The sequence below is a fragment of the Talaromyces rugulosus genome, chromosome I (assembly GCF_013368755.1).
Source record: "Talaromyces rugulosus chromosome I, complete sequence".
Taxonomy (NCBI): domain Eukaryota; kingdom Fungi; phylum Ascomycota; class Eurotiomycetes; order Eurotiales; family Trichocomaceae; genus Talaromyces; species Talaromyces rugulosus.
The window spans coordinates 7,250,597-7,272,264 of NC_049561.1; the positions used below are offsets into that span (position 1 = coordinate 7,250,597).

General features: G+C 46.0%; 5 protein-coding genes across 5 annotated transcripts; 4 read left to right on the forward strand and 1 right to left on the reverse strand.

The window, feature by feature from the left end:
* Positions 1-402: 402 nt before the first annotated feature.
* On the reverse strand, positions 403-3,335 carry TRUGW13939_02464 (uncharacterized protein; the record flags this gene model as incomplete). The annotated part of the gene is made up of 2 exons (XM_035485658.1): positions 403-494; positions 3,068-3,335. 2 exons carry the CDS (start codon positions 3,333-3,335, stop codon positions 403-405), a joined length of 360 nt encoding a protein of 119 aa, XP_035341551.1.
* A 7,117-nt stretch (positions 3,336-10,452) lies between these two features.
* On the forward strand, positions 10,453-11,076 carry TRUGW13939_02465 (uncharacterized protein; the record flags this gene model as incomplete). The annotated part of the gene is made up of 2 exons (XM_035485659.1): positions 10,453-10,746; positions 10,903-11,076. The coding sequence occupies 2 exons, from the start codon at positions 10,453-10,455 to the stop codon at positions 11,074-11,076; spliced, it is 468 nt and encodes a 155-aa protein (XP_035341552.1).
* Positions 11,077-12,134: 1,058 nt separating this feature from the next.
* TRUGW13939_02466 (uncharacterized protein) lies at positions 12,135-13,307 on the forward strand (the record flags this gene model as incomplete). Its single annotated transcript, XM_035485660.1, has 3 exons — positions 12,135-12,170; positions 12,225-12,275; positions 12,441-13,307. The coding sequence occupies 3 exons, from the start codon at positions 12,135-12,137 to the stop codon at positions 13,305-13,307; spliced, it is 954 nt and encodes a 317-aa protein (XP_035341553.1).
* Positions 13,308-15,014: 1,707 nt separating this feature from the next.
* TRUGW13939_02467 (uncharacterized protein) lies at positions 15,015-15,638 on the forward strand (the record flags this gene model as incomplete). Its single annotated transcript, XM_035485661.1, has 2 exons — positions 15,015-15,308; positions 15,465-15,638. 2 exons carry the CDS (start codon positions 15,015-15,017, stop codon positions 15,636-15,638), a joined length of 468 nt encoding a protein of 155 aa, XP_035341554.1.
* A 917-nt stretch (positions 15,639-16,555) lies between these two features.
* TRUGW13939_02468 (uncharacterized protein) lies at positions 16,556-21,166 on the forward strand (the record flags this gene model as incomplete). Its single annotated transcript, XM_035485662.1, has 1 exon — positions 16,556-21,166. One exon carries the CDS (start codon positions 16,556-16,558, stop codon positions 21,164-21,166), a length of 4,611 nt encoding a protein of 1,536 aa, XP_035341555.1.
* Positions 21,167-21,668: the final 502 nt, after the last annotated feature.

Sequence of the window (21,668 nt, forward strand, 5' to 3'; positions counted from 1 at the left end):
ATTTTTTTTTTTAAGCCTGCGGATATTTTCTTTGTTGATAGTAAAAGATATTCTTTAAGCTTTTTGTACTTGTGCCAGTATATTTATAGATAATTCTTAGTTATATAGAGAGATTAGATTTTATTCTTGTTTTCTAAAGTAATCTCTTTACAGTTTTTCCTACAGGGTTAAGAGTATTATTGTGTCTTTTTTAACACTGTCTATATAGTCTGGACAACAACTTAGTGTATTTATAGGGTTCTTTAAACCTAGACAATATTCTATATTAAAATCAAATGTTGATAGATATTCTGTCTATTAGACCTGACACCTGCTGAGTTCCTTAATAGTAGTAAAGTACTGTAGATTACTGTGATTTGTTAGGACCCTAATTATATATTAGCTATCTTCTAAATATTGCCATCAATGCTTGAAAGCTTCTACTACCACTAGAAGTTCTGAATTATACACTTCATAGCGCACCTCTAGTCCCTTGAGCTTCCAGGACCAGAAGGCTATTGGATACTATTAGGAATCTTTAAATAGCTGAATGATTACTGCTCTTAGGGCTTTGCCCAAAGCATCTGTTTCTATGTGAATTAGGAGCGCTGGGTTATAATATCTTAGTATAGATTTATACTGGAATACTTGCTTCAAGCTTAAGAAGGATTCTCTAGCTTCCAAGGTTATATTAAATCCTTGGATGGCACTGCCTTTTTAGCTATTATACTTTGTTCTCTCCATAGAACCTTTAATCACCTTGAATAGCAGCGCTGATATATACAAAAACTGATATATAAAATTATAGTAGAAATTTATAAACCTTAAAAACAACTGGACCTCTTTAACTGTCTATAGTTCAGGCCATTCTACAATGATATAAATCTAATCTAGATCCATCATTATTCCTTATAGGCTTATAATAAACCTAAGATATTCTATAGTATTTATTTTAAAGCTACACTTGCTTTGCTTATAATATAAGCTATAGCTTCTTAATCGGCTCATAACTTCCTATATCTAGACTTCATATACCTGTAGGTCGGCTGAATATATGACTATATTATCTAGATATACTACTACACAGATGTCTAATAGGTTCAACATTGTCTTATTAATATATGCCTAGAATATGGTCAATGTATTTACAAGGCTGAATAGTATCACCTAGTATTCAAAGTAGCCATAATAGATTTAGAAAATGGTCTTCCACTTATCCCCCATTCAGATTCTAATACAATGGTATACATCTTTTAGATCCAGCTTAGTAAAATACTTCGCGCCAGTAAAGTGGTCCAATGTCTCTTAGACTAGGGGAATTAAGTAATGATTCTTTACCATAATTATATTAAGTCCCTAATAGTCTACATATAGTCGGAGCTTATCATCTTTTTTTGGTATAAAAAGGATAGAGGCTCTTATTAAGCTTTTAAATAGTTTAATCTAACTTTTTTCCTGTACTTTACTTAGATAGTTCTTTAGGACCTTATATTCAGTTTCTATAAGCCCATATATAGGTTTATAAAGGAGAGCTGTTCTTAGTTTTAAGTCTATAGTATGGTCATGCTCTATATATTTAGGCAGTATACTGGTAGCTCTCTCTAAGAATACATCTGCATAGTTGAATAGATAATTTGGCAATCAAAGCTCATCTGTTCCAGATATCTCTGTGTTTGATGATGCTTTCTAAATGTGTGTCCCATTATCCCTTTATGGGATATGAGTGGTATATAAGTGTAAGCCTAATTCTGATATGTTTTGGAGGTCTATCCAGTATGCCGCGCATTTAGTTATTAGGCTTTTATATGCTTTATGGGGAGATATAGTCTCTATTTCTTTGGTCAATGTATGGTCCCGGTATCTAAACCGCCCTACGATCTAATCTATGTTGGGATTTGTCTTTTTTAACCAGGGTATACTGAGGATTATGTTATATCTATTGATATCTACTGTATAAAGAAGGTGTCTGTTTATTTAGGTCAGTCTCTTGGAGTCTATAACTCTTATATCTATGTGGCGTTGTCTATATGTTTGGACAACTCGCCTATTAATGGCTTTTACTAGCCTGGGGGCTTTTCTAGTAGTTCTGGTGAACTTCTTAGTAAGTTCCCGGCTTATGAAGTTGCCCTGGGCACTACTATCAATAAGGGTCTGTATCTTTGTGGTTTCCAGTAGTTTAAGGAGTTCTGTTTTTATTATTAATAGTTGCTCTTTCTCTATATCCCTCTTATGGGCTATCTCTAGCGCGGCTGCTACATGCAAGCACCAGGGTCCTAGTTTTTTGATGGTTTGGACGCTTTTTGCGCTTCATCGAACCTCTTTTTGTAGTATTCCTTTTTCTAGTGTCCTACCTTGCTATAATAGTTGTAGATAGACCCAGTTTAATCCTCTTTAAGCTTCCTATATTTCTTTCTCTTTGGGTTTCTATTATTACTTCTATTTGCAGCGGTCTTGTCTCTTTAAAGGAACTGGTCATCCTTTCTATATTTATCCATAGGGGGTCTTGCTCCAGCATAGTGATAGTTTAGGACTATCTAGTATTCATTACTGCTGCTGCCGTGACCATCCTGCCATCAGGAATTTCTTGTTTTTTGATGTTCGGGTATAGCATCTTCCAGCTTCTATAGGAATTGCATAATGCCCTTGTATATTCAGGATTTCTCTAGATACTTCTACAACTCATCTTGGATGGGCTACAGGACCTTTACTATAAGAAGCTTTATATACTGTTCCTCGCTATACTATATATCTATCTAGTCTTTGAGGATTTATAGATAGCGGGTAAATTCCTATACTGATTAACCCTCCAACTGTCTGGTATTATTATGATCTTATGTGGCAGCAATGTGAAGGAGCTTAGGATTATAAAATAGTTACTGTAGGTGCGCTTTGAAGTCTTTTTAAGTAATAGGTTCTGATTCTTTCTCTTTCTAGTACATATTGAAGTTGAGAAATTGCTTAGAGCTTAGGTTATCTAAAGCTTCGCCAATTTTATAGTGTAGATATTGGTTATACTACTCTGGATATCTACCAAACCATGATTCTGTATGTTCTATGAATGTTTTGAGTTTAGTTAGGAATTTTTTACTGTAGGGGTCCTTTATTTTGAATCTTGAGGGGCGCTTCTTTGTAGGAATTATATCAGTTTGGGGTCTCTTTTTTCTATGAGCGCTGCTGTCGGGGGTTCTGGTGTCTTGGTTCTCGTGCGCTGATGTGCTATGTAGCTGCGCTTGGGTTTGTAGGATCTGCTGTTTTAGGTTCGCGATATAGAGCTTTTGGTCTAGCTGGGTTTTTATGGCTTCGAGTTCTTTTATTGACATGTCCTCCAGTTCCTGTTCTGGGGGTGGCTGCACCATCCCTAGGTCCAGGTCTTTACTGGTGGGGTGATTCTCTTCTAATTCTACCGCCGGTTCTTTTCTATTACTATGTCCATCCAGTGTTTCTGATATGCTGGGTTGGATTTCTGCTGCTGGTACGGAACGTTCGGTGGTATTAGTGGGAATAGAGGTGCTCCTGGTAGTAACTATAATTCCAAAACTTGCTAGCCCTCTTCCCGAAGGTAAAGAGTAATCAGAATGTGAGGATATTATATAGAGAGTAGGTAAGAGTTGGATTCGATAGTAAAGCTATGGTTTGCTAGGTAGTTAAACTGATTGCTGATCTTCAGCAACCCCTGTGTGAAGGTCAGTATATATATACCGCTTCATTAGTGGCTTGGCAACCCTCTGTGAGGCTAGTGTAGCGAGGTGCGGCATCTGGTGCGTCCCGAAGGTCTCACGGCCTCACAAAAAGCCGAAAAGATAAAAAAGATAAAAAAGACAGAAAGGATAGAAAAACAGACAAAATAGTAATACAGTGCAGTTAAAATTAAGATTACCAATGATTGTACCAGAGATAGAATAGAGAAAGTCAGGATTCAGATTATTAATAATGATATAAGAGGTACAATATCATGATTTTACTGGTAAAAAGGTTATTATATACAGTAACCAGAAGAGAAAAACGAAAATACAAAAAACAGAAAAAGACAGAGAAAAAGAGGAAAAGTAAACAAAGAAAAAAGAATATAAAAGAGAAAGAAATAGGATAGAAAAAACAAAAAAAAAGAATAAAGAAGGAAAAAGAAAGACAGAGAACAGAAAAGGAATAGAAAAGAAAAAGAAAAAAACAAAGAAAAGAAAAGAAAAGAAAAAGAAAAGAAAAAGAAAAAAAAAAGAAAAAAAGAGAAAAGAAAAAGATCAGGATTAGGATTACTAATAATAGTACACAGAGTCAGATTCAGGATTATTAGAAAGACCACCAAGAGTATAGACCAGCATCAATATAGAAGAAAAAGATAAGGAAATAGAAAATAAAAGGAAAAGGTATCAGTTAGGATTAAAAAGAAAAGTTGATCATAGTCAGGATTAAGATTACCAATGATAGTGCGAGGAGTATAATCTAGTAGTTATCCCAGCAAGAGGCAAGTATATAGAGTAGAAAAAAGAGAAAGAGAAAAGTAAACAGAAAAGGAAAAGAAAGAAAAAAAAGAAGAAAACAGATTCTATCATCAATGGAAAAGCAACCGACTAGTCTGTTAATTTTATTTTATTAACAAACATTAGCGTCGTACTAGGCAAAAAGGAGTTAGTTAGTTTTTTTAATTTAATTAACTCCCCACGCCCATATTTATATTAGGGTAGAGGCTCAAATTTGGACTAGGGATATATGACACTGCTATTAATATACAGTATCAGTTTGAGCATATTTAATTGATTAGCTATGTTATTATAAATTATTGAAAATCATTAGGGTTATATTTTGAGGTGGTTAGAGTATAGAAGTGTTATATCTAATTAGGACCATAACCATTACTTAAAGTAGAAAAGTGATAAAAGTTTAAGGTTATTTTAGCATAATTTTAGAGTTGTTTTTATGTCCTAGTTAGGGGGACTATCATCCATCATTTAATGCATTCATAGAAATATGGCGATGCTGAATATTGCATAGATATTGCAGTATAAGCCTAAATACTGGGTTATAATTTGTTGTTTATGTCACTAGGTAGTATTAGATGGTTAATTGGACGAATATTTACGTCAACCTGCATATCAGGCCAAGCGCCATGGCTGATATATATTATCATTCCACAAGTATTATAACCAGTATCCTGAACGCATGCAACAGGCCATCTACATTACCATTCCCCGCAAGCCCATTGTATGTATTGTGTTATTAGATGATCCCTAATATCCCATATACCAATGTCATTATCCTAGGTGTTATTTGGTGGTCAAGATAGTCACCTGGATTTAGCAGCATTATCGTACCCAATATGTATAGGAGAATTCCTAAGTATGTGGTTGACCCTGTAAGTGTACAATCCATGCCCCTAAACCTGATCATCTATAGCAGGTTGTTTACAGCTAGCAATTCATGCACTATAGACCTGGGTCTTAGTAGTTTGCTGTTAACATTAATACTATTGACAACCTAGTCCTCATGTAGTCCAGCGAGTGGCTTCCATAGAATGCAGCTGAGCAGGCTATAAAGTAGACAATTATGCAGCGTGAGCAGCAGATTAAAGAAGCTGAGAAAACATGTATCTAGACCTATAAGCTATGCAAGGTGAATCTATAGATGAAATGTATGGGATAGGCTATACATTTGTTGGATAAGCACTAGAAGATATTATGGGCGTTATTAGACCAGCCAGATCCTAAAAAGAAATTGGTATTGGCTGAGATTAGAAAACAATTTACCTGGATCATTATAGTGGTCCAGCGGACCACATTAACGTGATTGAATACATTCAGTCAATATAAGATACACTGGAAACAGATAGACCAGATGCCCAGCGCCCTGTTTCAGGCGTGAATAGACCTCAGTACCATAGTGAAGTATTAGGACATGTAGCAGTATATAATTCAATATATTACACAGAATATGTAGCAGCAGACCACTTAATTTTAATTGATGATGGACTAGCAGACGGCTATAGAGTAGATAATTAAAGCTATTATAGAAAAAGACAATAAGTCTATAATCAGTAAGGACCTAATTGAGAAGATACAGAACCCAGCTAATTAACCATTAAGTCCCATAGATCAGGCTATATTGCGATAATATATCAGCATGTTAGATCATCAATTAGATAGCCAAGCCGAATATAAATATCACAGTGGTATTATCAGTGGATTAGCCATCATAGACATCAAAGAGCAGAGTAAATAAGAGAGTACATTGACATCCACCCTTCAATTATCCAGGATGATTAAGATCGCGCAGATATTAATAGCCCAACAGGTATAGAAAGAGACAGCTGAGACTAAGGATTATTCGAACCCATTACAGGCTATAGTGATGCGGTTCATAACTACCATGGAGGCCACACTGATAAAGTAGATATTAGATACCCGGACGTACAGATTGAAAATCCAGTACAACACTACCGCTGATAGGTTAGTGGTGTGGCAGAACAACCAGATTACATATCAGTATTACTGGTTCACTATAGATCAGTTCTAGAAGACGGTGTACAGGTTAATCAACTGGACATGGGAGCATTTGATGCAGAAGGTGTTGTTGTTGATACTAGAAAAGGCCGAGTAGTTATCCCCTATTGCATGAGACACCATGGAGGACAATATGGCTGAGGACCAGCCCTGATAGTATTACGCCTGGGATCTCTGTAATTGGTGGGTGTTGGACGACCAGTAGTAGTTATATTACTAGATTTAGAACACCCCTTGATTGCGCCAGGAATGGATTCAGCTGGACAGACAATAGCAAGAAAAACGGGTATAGCGGTGAATACAGGCCATTGGATGGAGTAAGGAACAGATATTGGTATTGAAGCATTAGACGGGCAATAGCCCCAGGCAGGGATCCGAGGTGTTGAGTATCCGATATCAAAATACCGAGTTTAGCGGCATCTGCAATCAATTCATCAAGAAAGGGTTAATATCATTTATAGTGTTATATCACAAGAGGTACAGTATCAGTGGGCAGTTAAAGATTATTCATTGATATATGCTGTGGCCGGTGGGCAAGTTATTTATATATTTCCAGCAGTTGGTCATGCCATTCCAGCAGTATATTGAGACCATAGTGTATAGGTATCCTGAGCGGAGTGGGTTCATATGGCCACCATAAGAGATGGATGGCTGGATATAGATATTGGACCGCATGAAACGGGCTATGTAGCGGGAGAGTAAGATGGATATAGGGAAGTGATTGAATATTAGCGCGTATTAGTAGATTATAATTATGATCACACAGTGATATTTAGGGTCTATAGCTGGGTTTGAGGTCGACAATAATGAGGAGGAGGCCACTGAGAATGAAGATGGATATTGGTGGACGGTGGAGAACACAGTGATTGATATGTAGACTGGGCATGGCAGTCACATTGCTGAGGGGATATATGCCTAGGAAATACACTAAGCAGCTAGGATGTTAGTAGTGATATAGAAGCAGTTCTGGCAGGCTAATAAGCAATAACACTGGTTTTTAAGATTCTCATCGACGTGGGGAGCTGAGAGGAAGCATAGACAATAGATCATTGAGCAGAACCAGGCACAGCAGGTGGCCTATTAGTAGATAATACGGCAGATAGCTATCTAGCTATTATTAATCTATATTAAAGGACTTATAGCACAGTTTCAAAGTATGCAGGTGGCTACTATTAAGACCATCATAGGCAGCGCACTATGGACATTGATAGTGATAGGCACTGGCGGGGGCAAGAGTATAATATTTATAGTACTAGCAGTGTAGGAGTAGGCCAACACGTCAATTATAGTAGTACCTATGGTGTTGTTGCGACAGGATATACAGCGGGAGTGCAAGTAGACTAGGATATCATATATGCCATGGAATTCCTATCAACCGCCCAAGACTGCATGTATTGTATTGGTGATGCCTAAGTCAGCTGTTAGTAAAGGGTTTCGATTATATTTGGGTTGATTATAGGACCGGAACCGATTAGACTGGATTGTAATTGATGAGTGCTATATAATATTAGACAGCTGGGCGGATTTTCGACCTAAGATGTAGGAGTTGTTCTAGTTAATGACTATAGGCACCCCTGTGGTCATGTTAATAGCGATGTTGCTGGCGGTCGATGAGACCTGGTTATTATAGACATTATAGTTGACACCTGCAGTGATACAATAGTACTACAGCCTATACATAACGCGGACGAACATTGTATACCGTGTGGAGCCAATGGAGCTGGATGAAGCAGCATAGGTGGCATTTATTTGATAGTAGGAGGCCTAATGGTATCCCTAGGGGGGGAAAGTGATTATTTACCGTAAATTGACGGGGGATGTTGACATATTAGTGGCGACATTAGGGGTGTTGGCATACTATAGATAAATGGCCGAGGCGGCTAAGCGGTGGGCATTGTAGGCATTCAGTGAGATAGCTAGTGGGGTCATGATTGTGGCGACGAATGCATTGGGGGTGGGCATCAACATCCTGGCTGTATGGTGTATGATCCACGTTGATATACCAAGTATATTGCAGGATTATAGCCAGGAAAGCGGGTATACTGGACAGAATAGATAGGACAGTGAAGCGGTAATCATTGTACTGTAGACAGCCTAGGGACATGGATAGGGATAGTGAGAGTATAGATGGCAGGAGGGCAAAGAGGTAATACAGTAATATTTTTAAAAGTCAGGATACCAATAGGTGGTGTTGGACGGGTATTTGGATTCATATAACCAATATGAGGGGTGTGTGGCTGGTAAGACAGTGTATGATCAGTGCCAGGCATCAGGGCGGCCATCTATATCTGAACTAAGGTTGAAGCCGGCGCCAACAGCATAGGTGATCCAGGAATGGTTAAAGCAGTGAATAGCCTAGTAGAAGCAGTCTATACGCGTGTAGATAGCAATTAAAGTCGATGCATTAGAATAGCAGTTGACAGCGTGAACACAGCGATGTTCTATATATTCTAACCAAAATACCTGAGTGTAGTGAACTGTACTACAATCACAAACTCTATTTTAGGGTTATTTTTGCTAGTTAAATCTAGGGTTAGTGTCATAGACTACAATCACGAACTTTTGTAGACTACAATCAGGTTTTGTCGCCTGATCGCCCTCAAAATTGGACCAGTTATTTTCATACCATTAAATCGCTCGTCACCGGAGAATGAGCGATATTCAAGTTATCGTGCCGCTGTCGTGGTTAATTGAAAAGGACGGGTTTTTCAGGTTGTTTTGGTTGGGGTGCGACGGGCGCTAGTGGCCAGGATATATCGCGTGCGCGCCATGACGGATCGTCAGGGGTTCTGACGTATTAGGGCATGGTTATATATAATCATATATTGTCCATACTACAGATTACCATTACTATTATAGATAGCATTAGTATTTATCACATTTACCAGGGCAATTCATTATTATCATCATGTATAACACGTTTTTCGAGTAACTAGAGGAGTTTCCTATTGTGGTATGCCGGGAGTGTCGCCATGCCGTGTGGCCTAGCTAGATTGAAACGCATTTGCGTTGCGCGCACCGTTATGTGTCTACTATCATGTGCGTCACATTGGCCGATGATGTTTGTACATGGCCTAATATCGCGCATGATCTGATTGAGTTGAATATCCCGGCTATCCGGACCATAGTGATCCAACAGTTGGTCGCGTTTGTTGATGGATATTGATGTCAATTGAGTTCCTATTCGTGCTAATATATATGCACTACCATGCCTATTATGTGGCAGTATTGGATCAAGCATTATCAGTGGTCCTGGATCTGAAAGATTGGACAGCCTACCCACATGGAGCAGAAACAGATTCAGTATGAGCAGGATTAGGCATGCTGTCCCGTTCAATGCCAGCGGTTGTTTCCTGTTAAGGCCAACTCGCAGTATTTTGCGATTATTCCCGAGACGGATGAAGCTGTGGCCCCCGATGGTGATGCGTGCGAGACGTTAATCTAGAATATGCAGGCGCATTGGCGCAGCGTGCAGGAGGCCGCGGATCGGAAGATCCAGGCTGGCCAGGTCGACGAGGCCAACCCGTGGTTACGGCGAACCGAGTGGGTGAAGTATTTGGGGGAGTTCGACATCCCCGATTTGATATAGAGTGTGAGCCTACCCCCCGCGGATATCGATGGCCAGCCGTCTATTGAGCCGGAAGCCCACGCCATTTGGACGGCTATGGCGTGGTTGGCTACGATCAGCCAGTTGTCCGTGATTCACCAGATTGGGGTGTTTGTGCGGTTGGAAGCCATCTGGACTGAGCAGCATTAGACGCGGTACACCCTGTTAGAGGCGTATTAGGATGAGGAGTTAATTGTGAAGCAGGTGCGGCCGTGGTAGGAGATGTTGATGTTTTTTTGGCGTACGCAGCAGCTGTACGAGTGGACCAGTCCTTTGTATCGATTTATGCGACGACAGCGTATGGTATGGGAGCGGTTGGTTGACGCGGTGCGGATTCCACCCATCTGCTAGGTGAGCAAGGGTAAGGTGATCATGCGATCCGGGGCCACGCGGGCACCGTGGGTGGAGGAAGAGGAGGAAGAGGAGGGGGAGGAGGAGGAGGAGGAGGAGGAGGAGAGAGATACCATGTTGATTGATTCGTTGTCCGTGGACAGTAACGAACCCGATTTTTTCAATGATAGGAGTGACGGGATAGAGAAGACGATGGAGGAGACGGCTATGGGGAGAACGGTTGATGTGGATGCTATATTTGATATTGAGCGCCCCCCGGAGAATGAGGAGGAAGCCAGTAATATCACTGTGCCGCCATTGAGCCCTGTGGAGCGGGTGTGTTTGGATTTTTGCATTGAATTGTTGAACCAGCGCATCATTTGATGGGAGTATGACAGCGCATTAGTGTGTGCCGCAGCTGTATTGGGGGTTTGTGAGGGCGGTTTCCGTACGCCCGAGGATTACTCGCCTATTTTATCGCGAGTGATCAAGGTCGCGCGGTTCATGGTGGTGAAGAAAGCCGTTGAATTGAGTGACGAGCCCGAGGAGGAGGATGTGGCTGAGTTGCCCAGTTCCATGGACTATACGGATTGGGACAGCGTATATGGTGGATCGCCGCTACCTAGTTCGCCAGGCCGCAAAGGATGTTTGCAGTGGGTGACCTAGATGATGGATTGGTTCATGGTGCGCGGATCGCAAGGCCCTAACCAAAATACCTGAGTGTAGTGAACTGTACTACAATCACAAACTCTAACCAAAATACCTGAGTGTAGTGAACTGTACTACAATCACAAACTCTAACCAAAATACCTGAGTGTAGTGAACTGTACTACAATCACAAACTCTAACCAAAATACCTGAGTGTAGTGAACTGTACTACAATCACAAACTCTAACCAAAATACCTGAGTGTAGTGAACTGTACTACAATCACAAACTCTATTTTAGGGTTATTTTTGCTAGTTAAATCTAGGGTTAGTGTCATAGACTACAATCACAAACTTTTATAGACTACAATCAGGTTTTGTCGCCTGATCGCCCTCAAAATTAAACCAGTTATTTTCATACCATTAAATCGCTCGTCACCGGAGAATGAGCGATATTCAAGTTATCATACCGTTGTTGTGGTTAATTAAAAAGGACAGGTTTTTCAGGTTGTTTTGGTTGGGGTACGACAGGCGCTAGTGGCCAGGATATATCACGTGCGCGCCATGACAGATCGTCAGGGGTTCCAACGTATTAGGACATAGTTATATATAATTATATATTGTCTATACTACAGATTACCATTACCATTATAGATAGCATTAGTATTTATCACATTTACCAAAGCAATTCATTATTATCATCATGTATAACACGTTTTTCGAGCAACTAGAGGAGTTTCTTATTATGGTATGCCGGGAGTGTCGCTATGCCATGTGGCCCAGCCAGATTGAAACGCATTTGCGTCGCGTGCACCGTTATATGTCCACCACCATGCGCATCACATTGACCGATGATGTTTGTACATGGCCTAACATCGCGCATGATCTGATTGAGTTGAATATCCTGGTCACCTGGACCACAGTGATCTAACAGTTGGTCGTGCCTGTTGATGGATATCGATGTTAATTGAGTTCCTATTCGTGCCAATATATATGCACTACTATGCCTATTATGTGGCAGCATTGGATTAAGCATCATCAGTGGTCCCGGACCTGAAAGATTGGATAGCCCACCTACATGGAGCAGAAACAGATTCAGCACGAGCAGGACCAGGTATGCTGTTCTGTTCAATGCCAGCGGTTGTTTCCCGTCAAGGCTAACTCGCAGTATTTTGCGATTATTCCTGAGATGGATGAAGCTGTGGCCCCCGACGGTGATGTGTGTGAGATGTTAATCTAGAATATGCAGGCGCATTGGCGCAGCGTGTAGGAGGCTGCGGATCGGAAGATTTAGGCTGGCCAGGTTGATGAGGCCAACCCGTGGTTATGGTGAACCGAGTGGGTGAAGTATTTGGGGGAGTTCAACATCTCTGATTTGATATAGAGTGTGAGCTTACCTCCTGCGGATATTGATGGCCAGCCATCTATTGAGCTGGAAGCCCACGCTATTTGGACGGCTATGGTGTGGTTGGCCATGATCAGCCAGTTGTCCGTGATTCACCAGATTGGGGTGTTTGTGTGGTTGGAAGTTATCTGGATTGAGCAGCATCAGACGCGGTACACTCTGTTAGAGGTGTACCAGGATGAGGAGTTAATTGTGAAGCAGGTGTGGCTGTGGCAGGAGATGTTGATGTTTTTTTGGCGTACACAGCAGCCGCACGAGTGGACTAGTCCCTCGTATCGATTCACGCGACGACAGCGCATGGCATGGGAGCGGTTGGTCGACGTGGTGTGGATTCCACCCACCCGCCAGGTGAGCAAGGGTAAGGTGATCACGCGATCCGGGGCCACGCGGGTACCGTGGGTGGAGGAAGAGGAGGAAGAGGAGGAGGAGGAGGAGGAGGAGGAGGAGGAGGAGGAGGAGGAGGAGGAGGAGGAGGAGGAGGAGGAGAGAGACACCATGTCGATTGATTCGTTGTCTGTGGACAGCAACGAACCCGATTTTTTCAATGATAGGAGTGACGGGATAGAGAAGACGATGGAGGAGATAGCTATAGGGAGAACAGTTAATATGGATGCCATATTTGATATTGAGCGCCCCCCGGAGAATGAGGAGGAAGCCAGCAACATCACCATGCCACCATTGAGCCCCATAGAGCGGGCGTGTTTGGATTTTTGCATCGAATTGTTGAACCAGCGCATTACTCGACAGGAGTACAATAGTGTATTAGTGTGTGCCGTAGCTGTATTAGGAGTTCGTGAGGGTGGTTTCCATATACCTGAGGATTACCCATCTAACCAAAATACCTGAGTGTAGTGAACTGTACTACAATCACAAACTCTAACCAAAATACCTGAGTGTAGTGAACTGTACTACAATCACAAACTCTATTTTAGGGTTATTTTTGCTAGTTAAATCTAGGGTTAGTGTCATAGACTACAATCACGAACTTTTGTAGACTACAATCAGGTTTTGTCGCCTGATCGCCCTAACCAAAATACCTGAGTGTAGTGAACTGTACTACAATCACAAACTCTATTTTAGGGTTATTTTTGCTAGTTAAATCTAGGGTTAGTGTCATAGACTACAATCACGAACTTTTGTAGACTACAATCAGGTTTTGTCGCCTGATCGCCCTCAAAATTGGACCAGTTATTTTCATACCATTAAATCGCTCGTCACCGGAGAATGAGCGATATTCAAGTTATCGTGCCGCTGTCGTGGTTAATTGAAAAGGACGGGTTTTTCAGGTTGTTTTGGTTGGGGTGCGACGGGCGCTAGTGGCCAGGATATATCGCGTGCGCGCCATGACGGATCGTCAGGGGTTCTGACGTATTAGGGCATGGTTATATATAATCATATATTGTCCATACTACAGATTACCATTACTATTATAGATAGCATTAGTATTTATCACATTTACCAGGGCAATTCATTATTATCATCATGTATAACACGTTTTTCGAGTAACTAGAGGAGTTTCCTATTGTGGTATGCCGGGAGTGTCGCCATGCCGTGTGGCCTAGCTAGATTGAAACGCATTTGCGTTGCGCGCACCGTTATGTGTCTACTATCATGTGCGTCACATTGGCCGATGATGTTTGTACATGGCCTAATATCGCGCATGATCTGATTGAGTTGAATATCCCGGCTATCCGGACCATAGTGATCCAACAGTTGGTCGCGTTTGTTGATGGATATTGATGTCAATTGAGTTCCTATTCGTGCTAATATATATGCACTACCATGCCTATTATGTGGCAGTATTGGATCAAGCATTATCAGTGGTCCTGGATCTGAAAGATTGGACAGCCTACCCACATGGAGCAGAAACAGATTCAGTATGAGCAGGATTAGGCATGCTGTCCCGTTCAATGCCAGCGGTTGTTTCCTGTTAAGGCCAACTCGCAGTATTTTGCGATTATTCCCGAGACGGATGAAGCTGTGGCCCCCGATGGTGATGCGTGCGAGACGTTAATCTAGAATATGCAGGCGCATTGGCGCAGCGTGCAGGAGGCCGCGGATCGGAAGATCCAGGCTGGCCAGGTCGACGAGGCCAACCCGTGGTTACGGCGAACCGAGTGGGTGAAGTATTTGGGGGAGTTCGACATCCCCGATTTGATATAGAGTGTGAGCCTACCCCCCGCGGATATCGATGGCCAGCCGTCTATTGAGCCGGAAGCCCACGCCATTTGGACGGCTATGGCGTGGTTGGCTACGATCAGCCAGTTGTCCGTGATTCACCAGATTGGGGTGTTTGTGCGGTTGGAAGCCATCTGGACTGAGCAGCATTAGACGCGGTACACCCTGTTAGAGGCGTATTAGGATGAGGAGTTAATTGTGAAGCAGGTGCGGCCGTGGTAGGAGATGTTGATGTTTTTTTGGCGTACGCAGCAGCTGTACGAGTGGACCAGTCCTTTGTATCGATTTATGCGACGACAGCGTATGGTATGGGAGCGGTTGGTTGACGCGGTGCGGATTCCACCCATCTGCTAGGTGAGCAAGGGTAAGGTGATCATGCGATCCGGGGCCACGCGGGCACCGTGGGTGGAGGAAGAGGAGGAAGAGGAGGGGGAGGAGGAGGAGGAGGAGGAGGAGGAGAGAGATACCATGTTGATTGATTCGTTGTCCGTGGACAGTAACGAACCCGATTTTTTCAATGATAGGAGTGACGGGATAGAGAAGACGATGGAGGAGACGGCTATGGGGAGAACGGTTGATGTGGATGCTATATTTGATATTGAGCGCCCCCCGGAGAATGAGGAGGAAGCCAGTAATATCACTGTGCCGCCATTGAGCCCTGTGGAGCGGGTGTGTTTGGATTTTTGCATTGAATTGTTGAACCAGCGCATCATTTGATGGGAGTATGACAGCGCATTAGTGTGTGCCGCAGCTGTATTGGGGGTTTGTGAGGGCGGTTTCCGTACGCCCGAGGATTACTCGCCTATTTTATCGCGAGTGATCAAGGTCGCGCGGTTCATGGTGGTGAAGAAAGCCGTTGAATTGAGTGACGAGCCCGAGGAGGAGGATGTGGCTGAGTTGCCCAGTTCCATGGACTATACGGATTGGGACAGCGTATATGGTGGATCGCCGCTACCTAGTTCGCCAGGCCGCAAAGGATGTTTGCAGTGGGTGACCTAGATGATGGATTGGTTCATGGTGCGCGGATCGCAAGGCCCTAACCAAAATACCTGAGTGTAGTGAACTGTACTACAATCACAAACTCTAACCAAAATACCTGAGTGTAGTGAACTGTACTACAATCACAAACTCTATTTTAGGGTTATTTTTGCTAGTTAAATCTAGGGTTAGTGTCATAGACTACAATCACGAACTTTTGTAGACTACAATCAGGTTTTGTCGCCTGATCGCCCTCAAAATTGGACCAGTTATTTTCATACCATTAAATCGCTCGTCACCGGAGAATGAGCGATATTCAAGTTATCGTGCCGCTGTCGTGGTTAATTGAAAAGGACGGGTTTTTCAGGTTGTTTTGGTTGGGGTGCGACGGGCGCTAGTGGCCAGGATATATCGCGTGCGCGCCATGACGGATCGTCAGGGGTTCTGACGTATTAGGGCATGGTTATATATAATCATATATTGTCCATACTACAGATTACCATTACTATTATAGATAGCATTAGTATTTATCACATTTACCAGGGCAATTCATTATTATCATCATGTATAACACGTTTTTCGAGTAACTAGAGGAGTTTCCTATTGTGGTATGCCGGGAGTGTCGCCATGCCGTGTGGCCTAGCTAGATTGAAACGCATTTGCGTTGCGCGCACCGTTATGTGTCTACTATCATGTGCGTCACATTGGCCGATGATGTTTGTACATGGCCTAATATCGCGCATGATCTGATTGAGTTGAATATCCCGGCTATCCGGACCATAGTGATCCAACAGTTGGTCGCGTTTGTTGATGGATATTGATGTCAATTGAGTTCCTATTCGTGCTAATATATATGCACTACCATGCCTATTATGTGGCAGTATTGGATCAAGCATTATCAGTGGTCCTGGATCTGAAAGATTGGACAGCCTACCCACATGGAGCAGAAACAGATTCAGCACGAGCAGGACCAGGCATGCCGTCCCGTTCAATGCCAGCGGTTGTTTCCCGTCAAGGCCAACTCGCAGTATTTTGCGATTATTCCCGAGACGGATGAAGCCGTGGCCCCCGACGGTGATGCGTGCGAGACGTTAATCCAGAACATGCAGGCGCATTGGCGCAGCGTGCAGGAGGCCGCGGATCGGAAGATCCAGGCCGGCCAGGTCGACGAGGCCAACCCGTGGTTACGGCGAACCGAGTGGGTGAAGTATTTGGGGGAGTTCGACATCCCCGATTTGATACAGAGTGTGAGCCCACCCCCCGCGGATATCGACGGCCAGCCGTCCATCGAGCCGGAAGCCCACGCCATTTGGACGGCCATGGCGCGGTTGGCCACGATCAGCCAGTTGTCCGTGATTCACCAGATTGGGGTGTTTGTGCGGTTGGAAGCCATCCGGACCGAGCAGCATCAGACGCGGTACACCCCGTTAGAGGCGTACCAGGATGAGGAGTCAATCGTGAAGCAGGTGCGGCCGTGGCAGGAGATGTTGATGTTTTTTTGGCGTACGCAGCAGCCGCACGAGTGGACCAGTCCCCCGTATCGATTCACGCGACGACAGCGCATGGCATGGGAGCGGTTGGTCGACGCGGTGCGGATTCCACCCACCCGCCAGGTGAGCAAGGGTAAGGTGATCACGCGATCCGGGGCCACGCGGGCACCGTGGGTGGAGGAAGAGGAGGAAGAGGAGGGGGAGGAGGAGGAGGAGGAGGAGGAGGAGAGAGACACCATGTCGATTGATTCGTTGTCCGTGGACAGCAACGAACCCGATTTTTTCAATGATAGGAGTGACGGGATAGAGAAGACGATGGAGGAGACGGCCATGGGGAGAACGGTTGATGTGGATGCCATATTTGATATTGAGCGCCCCCCGGAGAATGAGGAGGAAGCCAGCAACATCACCGTGCCGCCATTGAGCCCCGTGGAGCGGGCGTGTTTGGATTTTTGCATCGAATTGTTGAACCAGCGCATCACCCGACGGGAGTACGACAGCGCATTAGTGTGTGCCGCAGCCGTATTGGGGGTTCGTGAGGGCGGTTTCCGTACGCCCGAGGATTACCCGCCCATTTTATCGCGAGTGATCAAGGTCGCGCGGTTCATGGTGGTGAAGAAAGCCGTCGAATTGAGTGACGAGCCCGAGGAGGAGGATGCGGCCGAGTTGCCCAGTTCCATGGACCACACGGATTGGGACAGCGCATATGGTGGATCGCCGCCACCCAGTTCGCCAGGCCGCAAAGGATGTTTGCAGTGGGTGACCCAGATGATGGATCGGTTCATGGTGCGCGGATCGCAAGGCCCCACGCAATGGATGTTGGATTTGCGCACATATGGGTTGAAGATCCATTACAACACGACCAGCGCCGGCCATGTACAGTGGCAGAATGGGGACGAGTTATGTTATAAGGACCGGCAGTTCACCATGAATGAGTTTCGTGGCATGGTGCACGCGGTGGTCCAGGACGCGCGGCGGATATTGATCGACGACATATTAGGATGCCCGTCCGACGCCGTGCCAGCCATTCCATGGGACCGTTTGTATGACGACCCCAGCAATAACCAGGCACGATGGAGTTTTTTACAGGACACCCGAACGCAATGGCCCGTGGATGGGGAGCATTGGATGTGGCATCGAATCCGTCAGGACCCAGCCGTGCGGCGTCGATTCATCCAGGCCGACGGGCAAGGGTTTCATCCGGCGCGATGGATGGCGTATCAGAACCGGATCACTGCGTTTTTAGAGAAGTTGTTGGTGGCCATCCAGTTCACATGGGGTCAACCGGCGCGGGCCCCCGAGTTGTTGAGCATCCGGCACGAGAACAGTCCCATGGGTGGGATCCGTAATATGTTTATCGAGGATGGCATGGTGGTATTGGTCGCGCAGTACCACAAGGGTTACCAATTGAGCGGCGACGTTAAGATCATCCATCGATATTTACCACGCGAGGTGGGTGAGTTATTAGTGTGGTATTTGTGGTTGGTGCAGCCGTTCGAGCGGGTGGTCAGTGGAAATATATATCAACGGGACCAGGTGTCCAGCCATATTTGGACCGCCCACCCACACCAAGCGAAATGGAATTCCGAACGATTACGACACATATTGCAGCGCGAGAGTGCCATGGGATTGCGCGGTCAATCATTGCACATTGCATCATATCGTGAGGTTGCGATTGCCATCAGCCGGCGGTATTTACGCAACAAATATCGATTTGCGGCGGATGATGGAGACGACCCCGAGGCCATGGACGAGGTGCAATTGTTGGCCGATGCCGCCGATCGTCAGGCCGGGCATGATCCACACACGGCCGGTGGCATATACGCCCGGGAGAGCCGCGAGTTGTTTGGCGCCATGGCGTCCATGCGAGAACGATATCGTGGTAGCAGTCAGGATTGGCATACATGGTTAGGGTTTGCATCATGCCAGCCGCCGTCCGACCCGGATGCCGATCCATTTAGCGCGCCCCCAGCATCCAGCACATCGTGGTTCACGGACGAGGCGCAGCGCAGCCGGGAGGAACGGTGGCAGCGGATGCAGCGCATGGATGTCGACCAGGCGTTGCGCGACATGATGGGACCGGACGCCGCATTTCGCGGGCCACAGAAGCAGATTGTGCAGGCCGTGATCCAAGGACAGAGCCCGGTCATCGGCGTGATGCCCACCGGTGGTGGCAAGAGTTTGTTGTTCATGTTGCCGGCATGGATGGCCCGCGGTGGCACGACGGTCGTTATCATCCCATTGGTGTCGTTACGAGATGATTTACAGCGTCGATGCGCGGAATTAGACATTCAATGTGTCGCATGGAACAACCGGCAACCCGCCGATGGTGCATCGATTGTGTTAATCACGCCCGAGTCCGCCGTACGTGACGAAACATTCAGCACGTTTTTAAACCGCAAGCAGTTCACCGGCCAGTTGGACCGGATCGTGATCGATGAATGCCACATCGCATTGCACGACCAGTACGATTTCCGCAAGTCGATGACGCAGTTGGGGCAGTTGGTCCGGTACCGTGCCCCCATGTTGTTGTTGACGGCGACGATGCCCCGAGAGGACGAGGAGCGATTGTGCCAGCGGATGTATTTCCCCCCCAGCACCGTGCATTGGATCCGCGCGCGTACCAGTCGTCACAACATTGCATATCGGGTGGTCCGCATTGCGCGGCCGCAGGAGCATGGCCGACGTGGTGACGTGGGAGCGGCCATCATGGCGTGGATTGAACAGGAGATCCCGCGATATTCGCCCGGCAAGGTGGTGGTGTACGCCAACAGCCGGCACCAGACGGAGCAGGTCGCGGAGGCATTGGGATGCGGTGCATACCATTCCCACACGATTGATCGAGCCGGGATGTTGAGCACATTCCGACAGACGCCCAGCGGCGTCATCGTGGCCACCAGTGCATTAGGCATGGGCATCGATATCCCCGACATCCGGTGTGTGATCCACGTTGGGCGTCCCCGATCGTTGTTGGATTATGCCCAGGAGAGTGGGCGTGCCGGGCGAGATGGGCAGGGCAGCACGGCGGTGATGGTTTTGGACGGTAGTGGTGGTGGATGGGGGGACCCAGTGACCGATCGAGATGCGGGATCATTGCGGGCATTGGAGCAGGTACAGCGGTACATTGATCAGCCATGTCGACGAGGCGTGTTCGATCCATATTTGGATGGGGAGGTGGATGGGTACCAGCGGCAGCAGTGCGAGGAGGGTGAAGCGGCGTGTGATGGATGTTGTGCGGCAGCCATACCGGTTGAGACGCAGGCCACATCACCGACCACGCAGAGTGAGACCCCGGCCATATCACCGGCCAGGCGGGTTCAGGTCCAGGCCAGATCACCAGTCCCGGCACCGGCGCGGTCCCCGAAACGAAAGTTAAGCGAGGCATTCACCATGGTGACAATGCCGCATGCCCGGCGGAGAGGATACAACGAGCCATGGGAGCAATTACGATCACACATCGAGCGTGAGGCGCGAACGGTGGATTCCATCCGGGAGCATTTTGACCGGTGGGTGGGACGATGCCGGATTTGCGCGATGCACGAGGCACCCAGCGAGCATTTCACGTATCAATGTCCCCGGGCCGAAGGCCAACAGGCGGCGGCGTGGATCGAGGAGACCATCCGCAAGGTGACCGGGAATCAACGCGAAGATGGGAGGAACGGGTATGAGGATTATGCGGTATGTTTTCAGTGCCATTCGCCGCAGTGGATATGTCCACGATGGGTTCGTGTCGATCATGGTGGATATCAGCGTACCAAAGAAGCATGTCGATATTTGGAGACGGCGGCGCACACCATGGCGCAGTTGTTGCATGGACCGATGCGGGAGGTGATCCAGCCAGCATGGGAGCGGCGGTTGGCGCAGATGCCCGGGGGAGGGGTCCCCCATGAGAACCAGGCCGCGTTGATTCGTCATTTTCAGCGGAAGTTTGGAAAACGTGGAGAGGAGCGTAGTGGGTTGGTAGAAGAGATGACGTGGATGTGTTCATGGGTCGACGATACGATGCAGGTAGATGTCGAGAGCAGTGAGGATTCCAATTCAATCATAAGCCATATGTAGATACATACACCACAATAATATAGAAATAGAGGAGGTTCCATAAGCACAAAATGCCCGTATGATGGTCAAGCAGAGGTTTGTAGGCATTGGCCCGCATGACGGTCAAGCAGAGGTTTGTAGGCATAGGCCCGCATGACGGTCAAGCAGAGGTTTGTAGGCATTGGCCCGCATGACGGTCAAGCAGAGGTTTGTAGGTATAGGCCCGCATGACGGTCAAGCAGAGGTTTGTAGGCATAGGCCCGCATGACGGTCAAGCAGAGGTTTGTAGGCATTGGCCCGCATGACGGTCAAGCAGAGGTTTGTAGGTATAGGCCCGCATGACGGTCAAGCAGAGGTTTGTAGGCATTGGCCCGCATGACGGTCAAGCAGAGGTTTGTAGGTATAGGCCCGCATGACGGTCAAGCAGAGGTTTGTAGGCATAGGCCCGCATGACGGTCAAGGCAGTTCCAAATATTTGCATAGATGCATCAGGATCAGGTAGATTATCAGAACCCAGATCAGG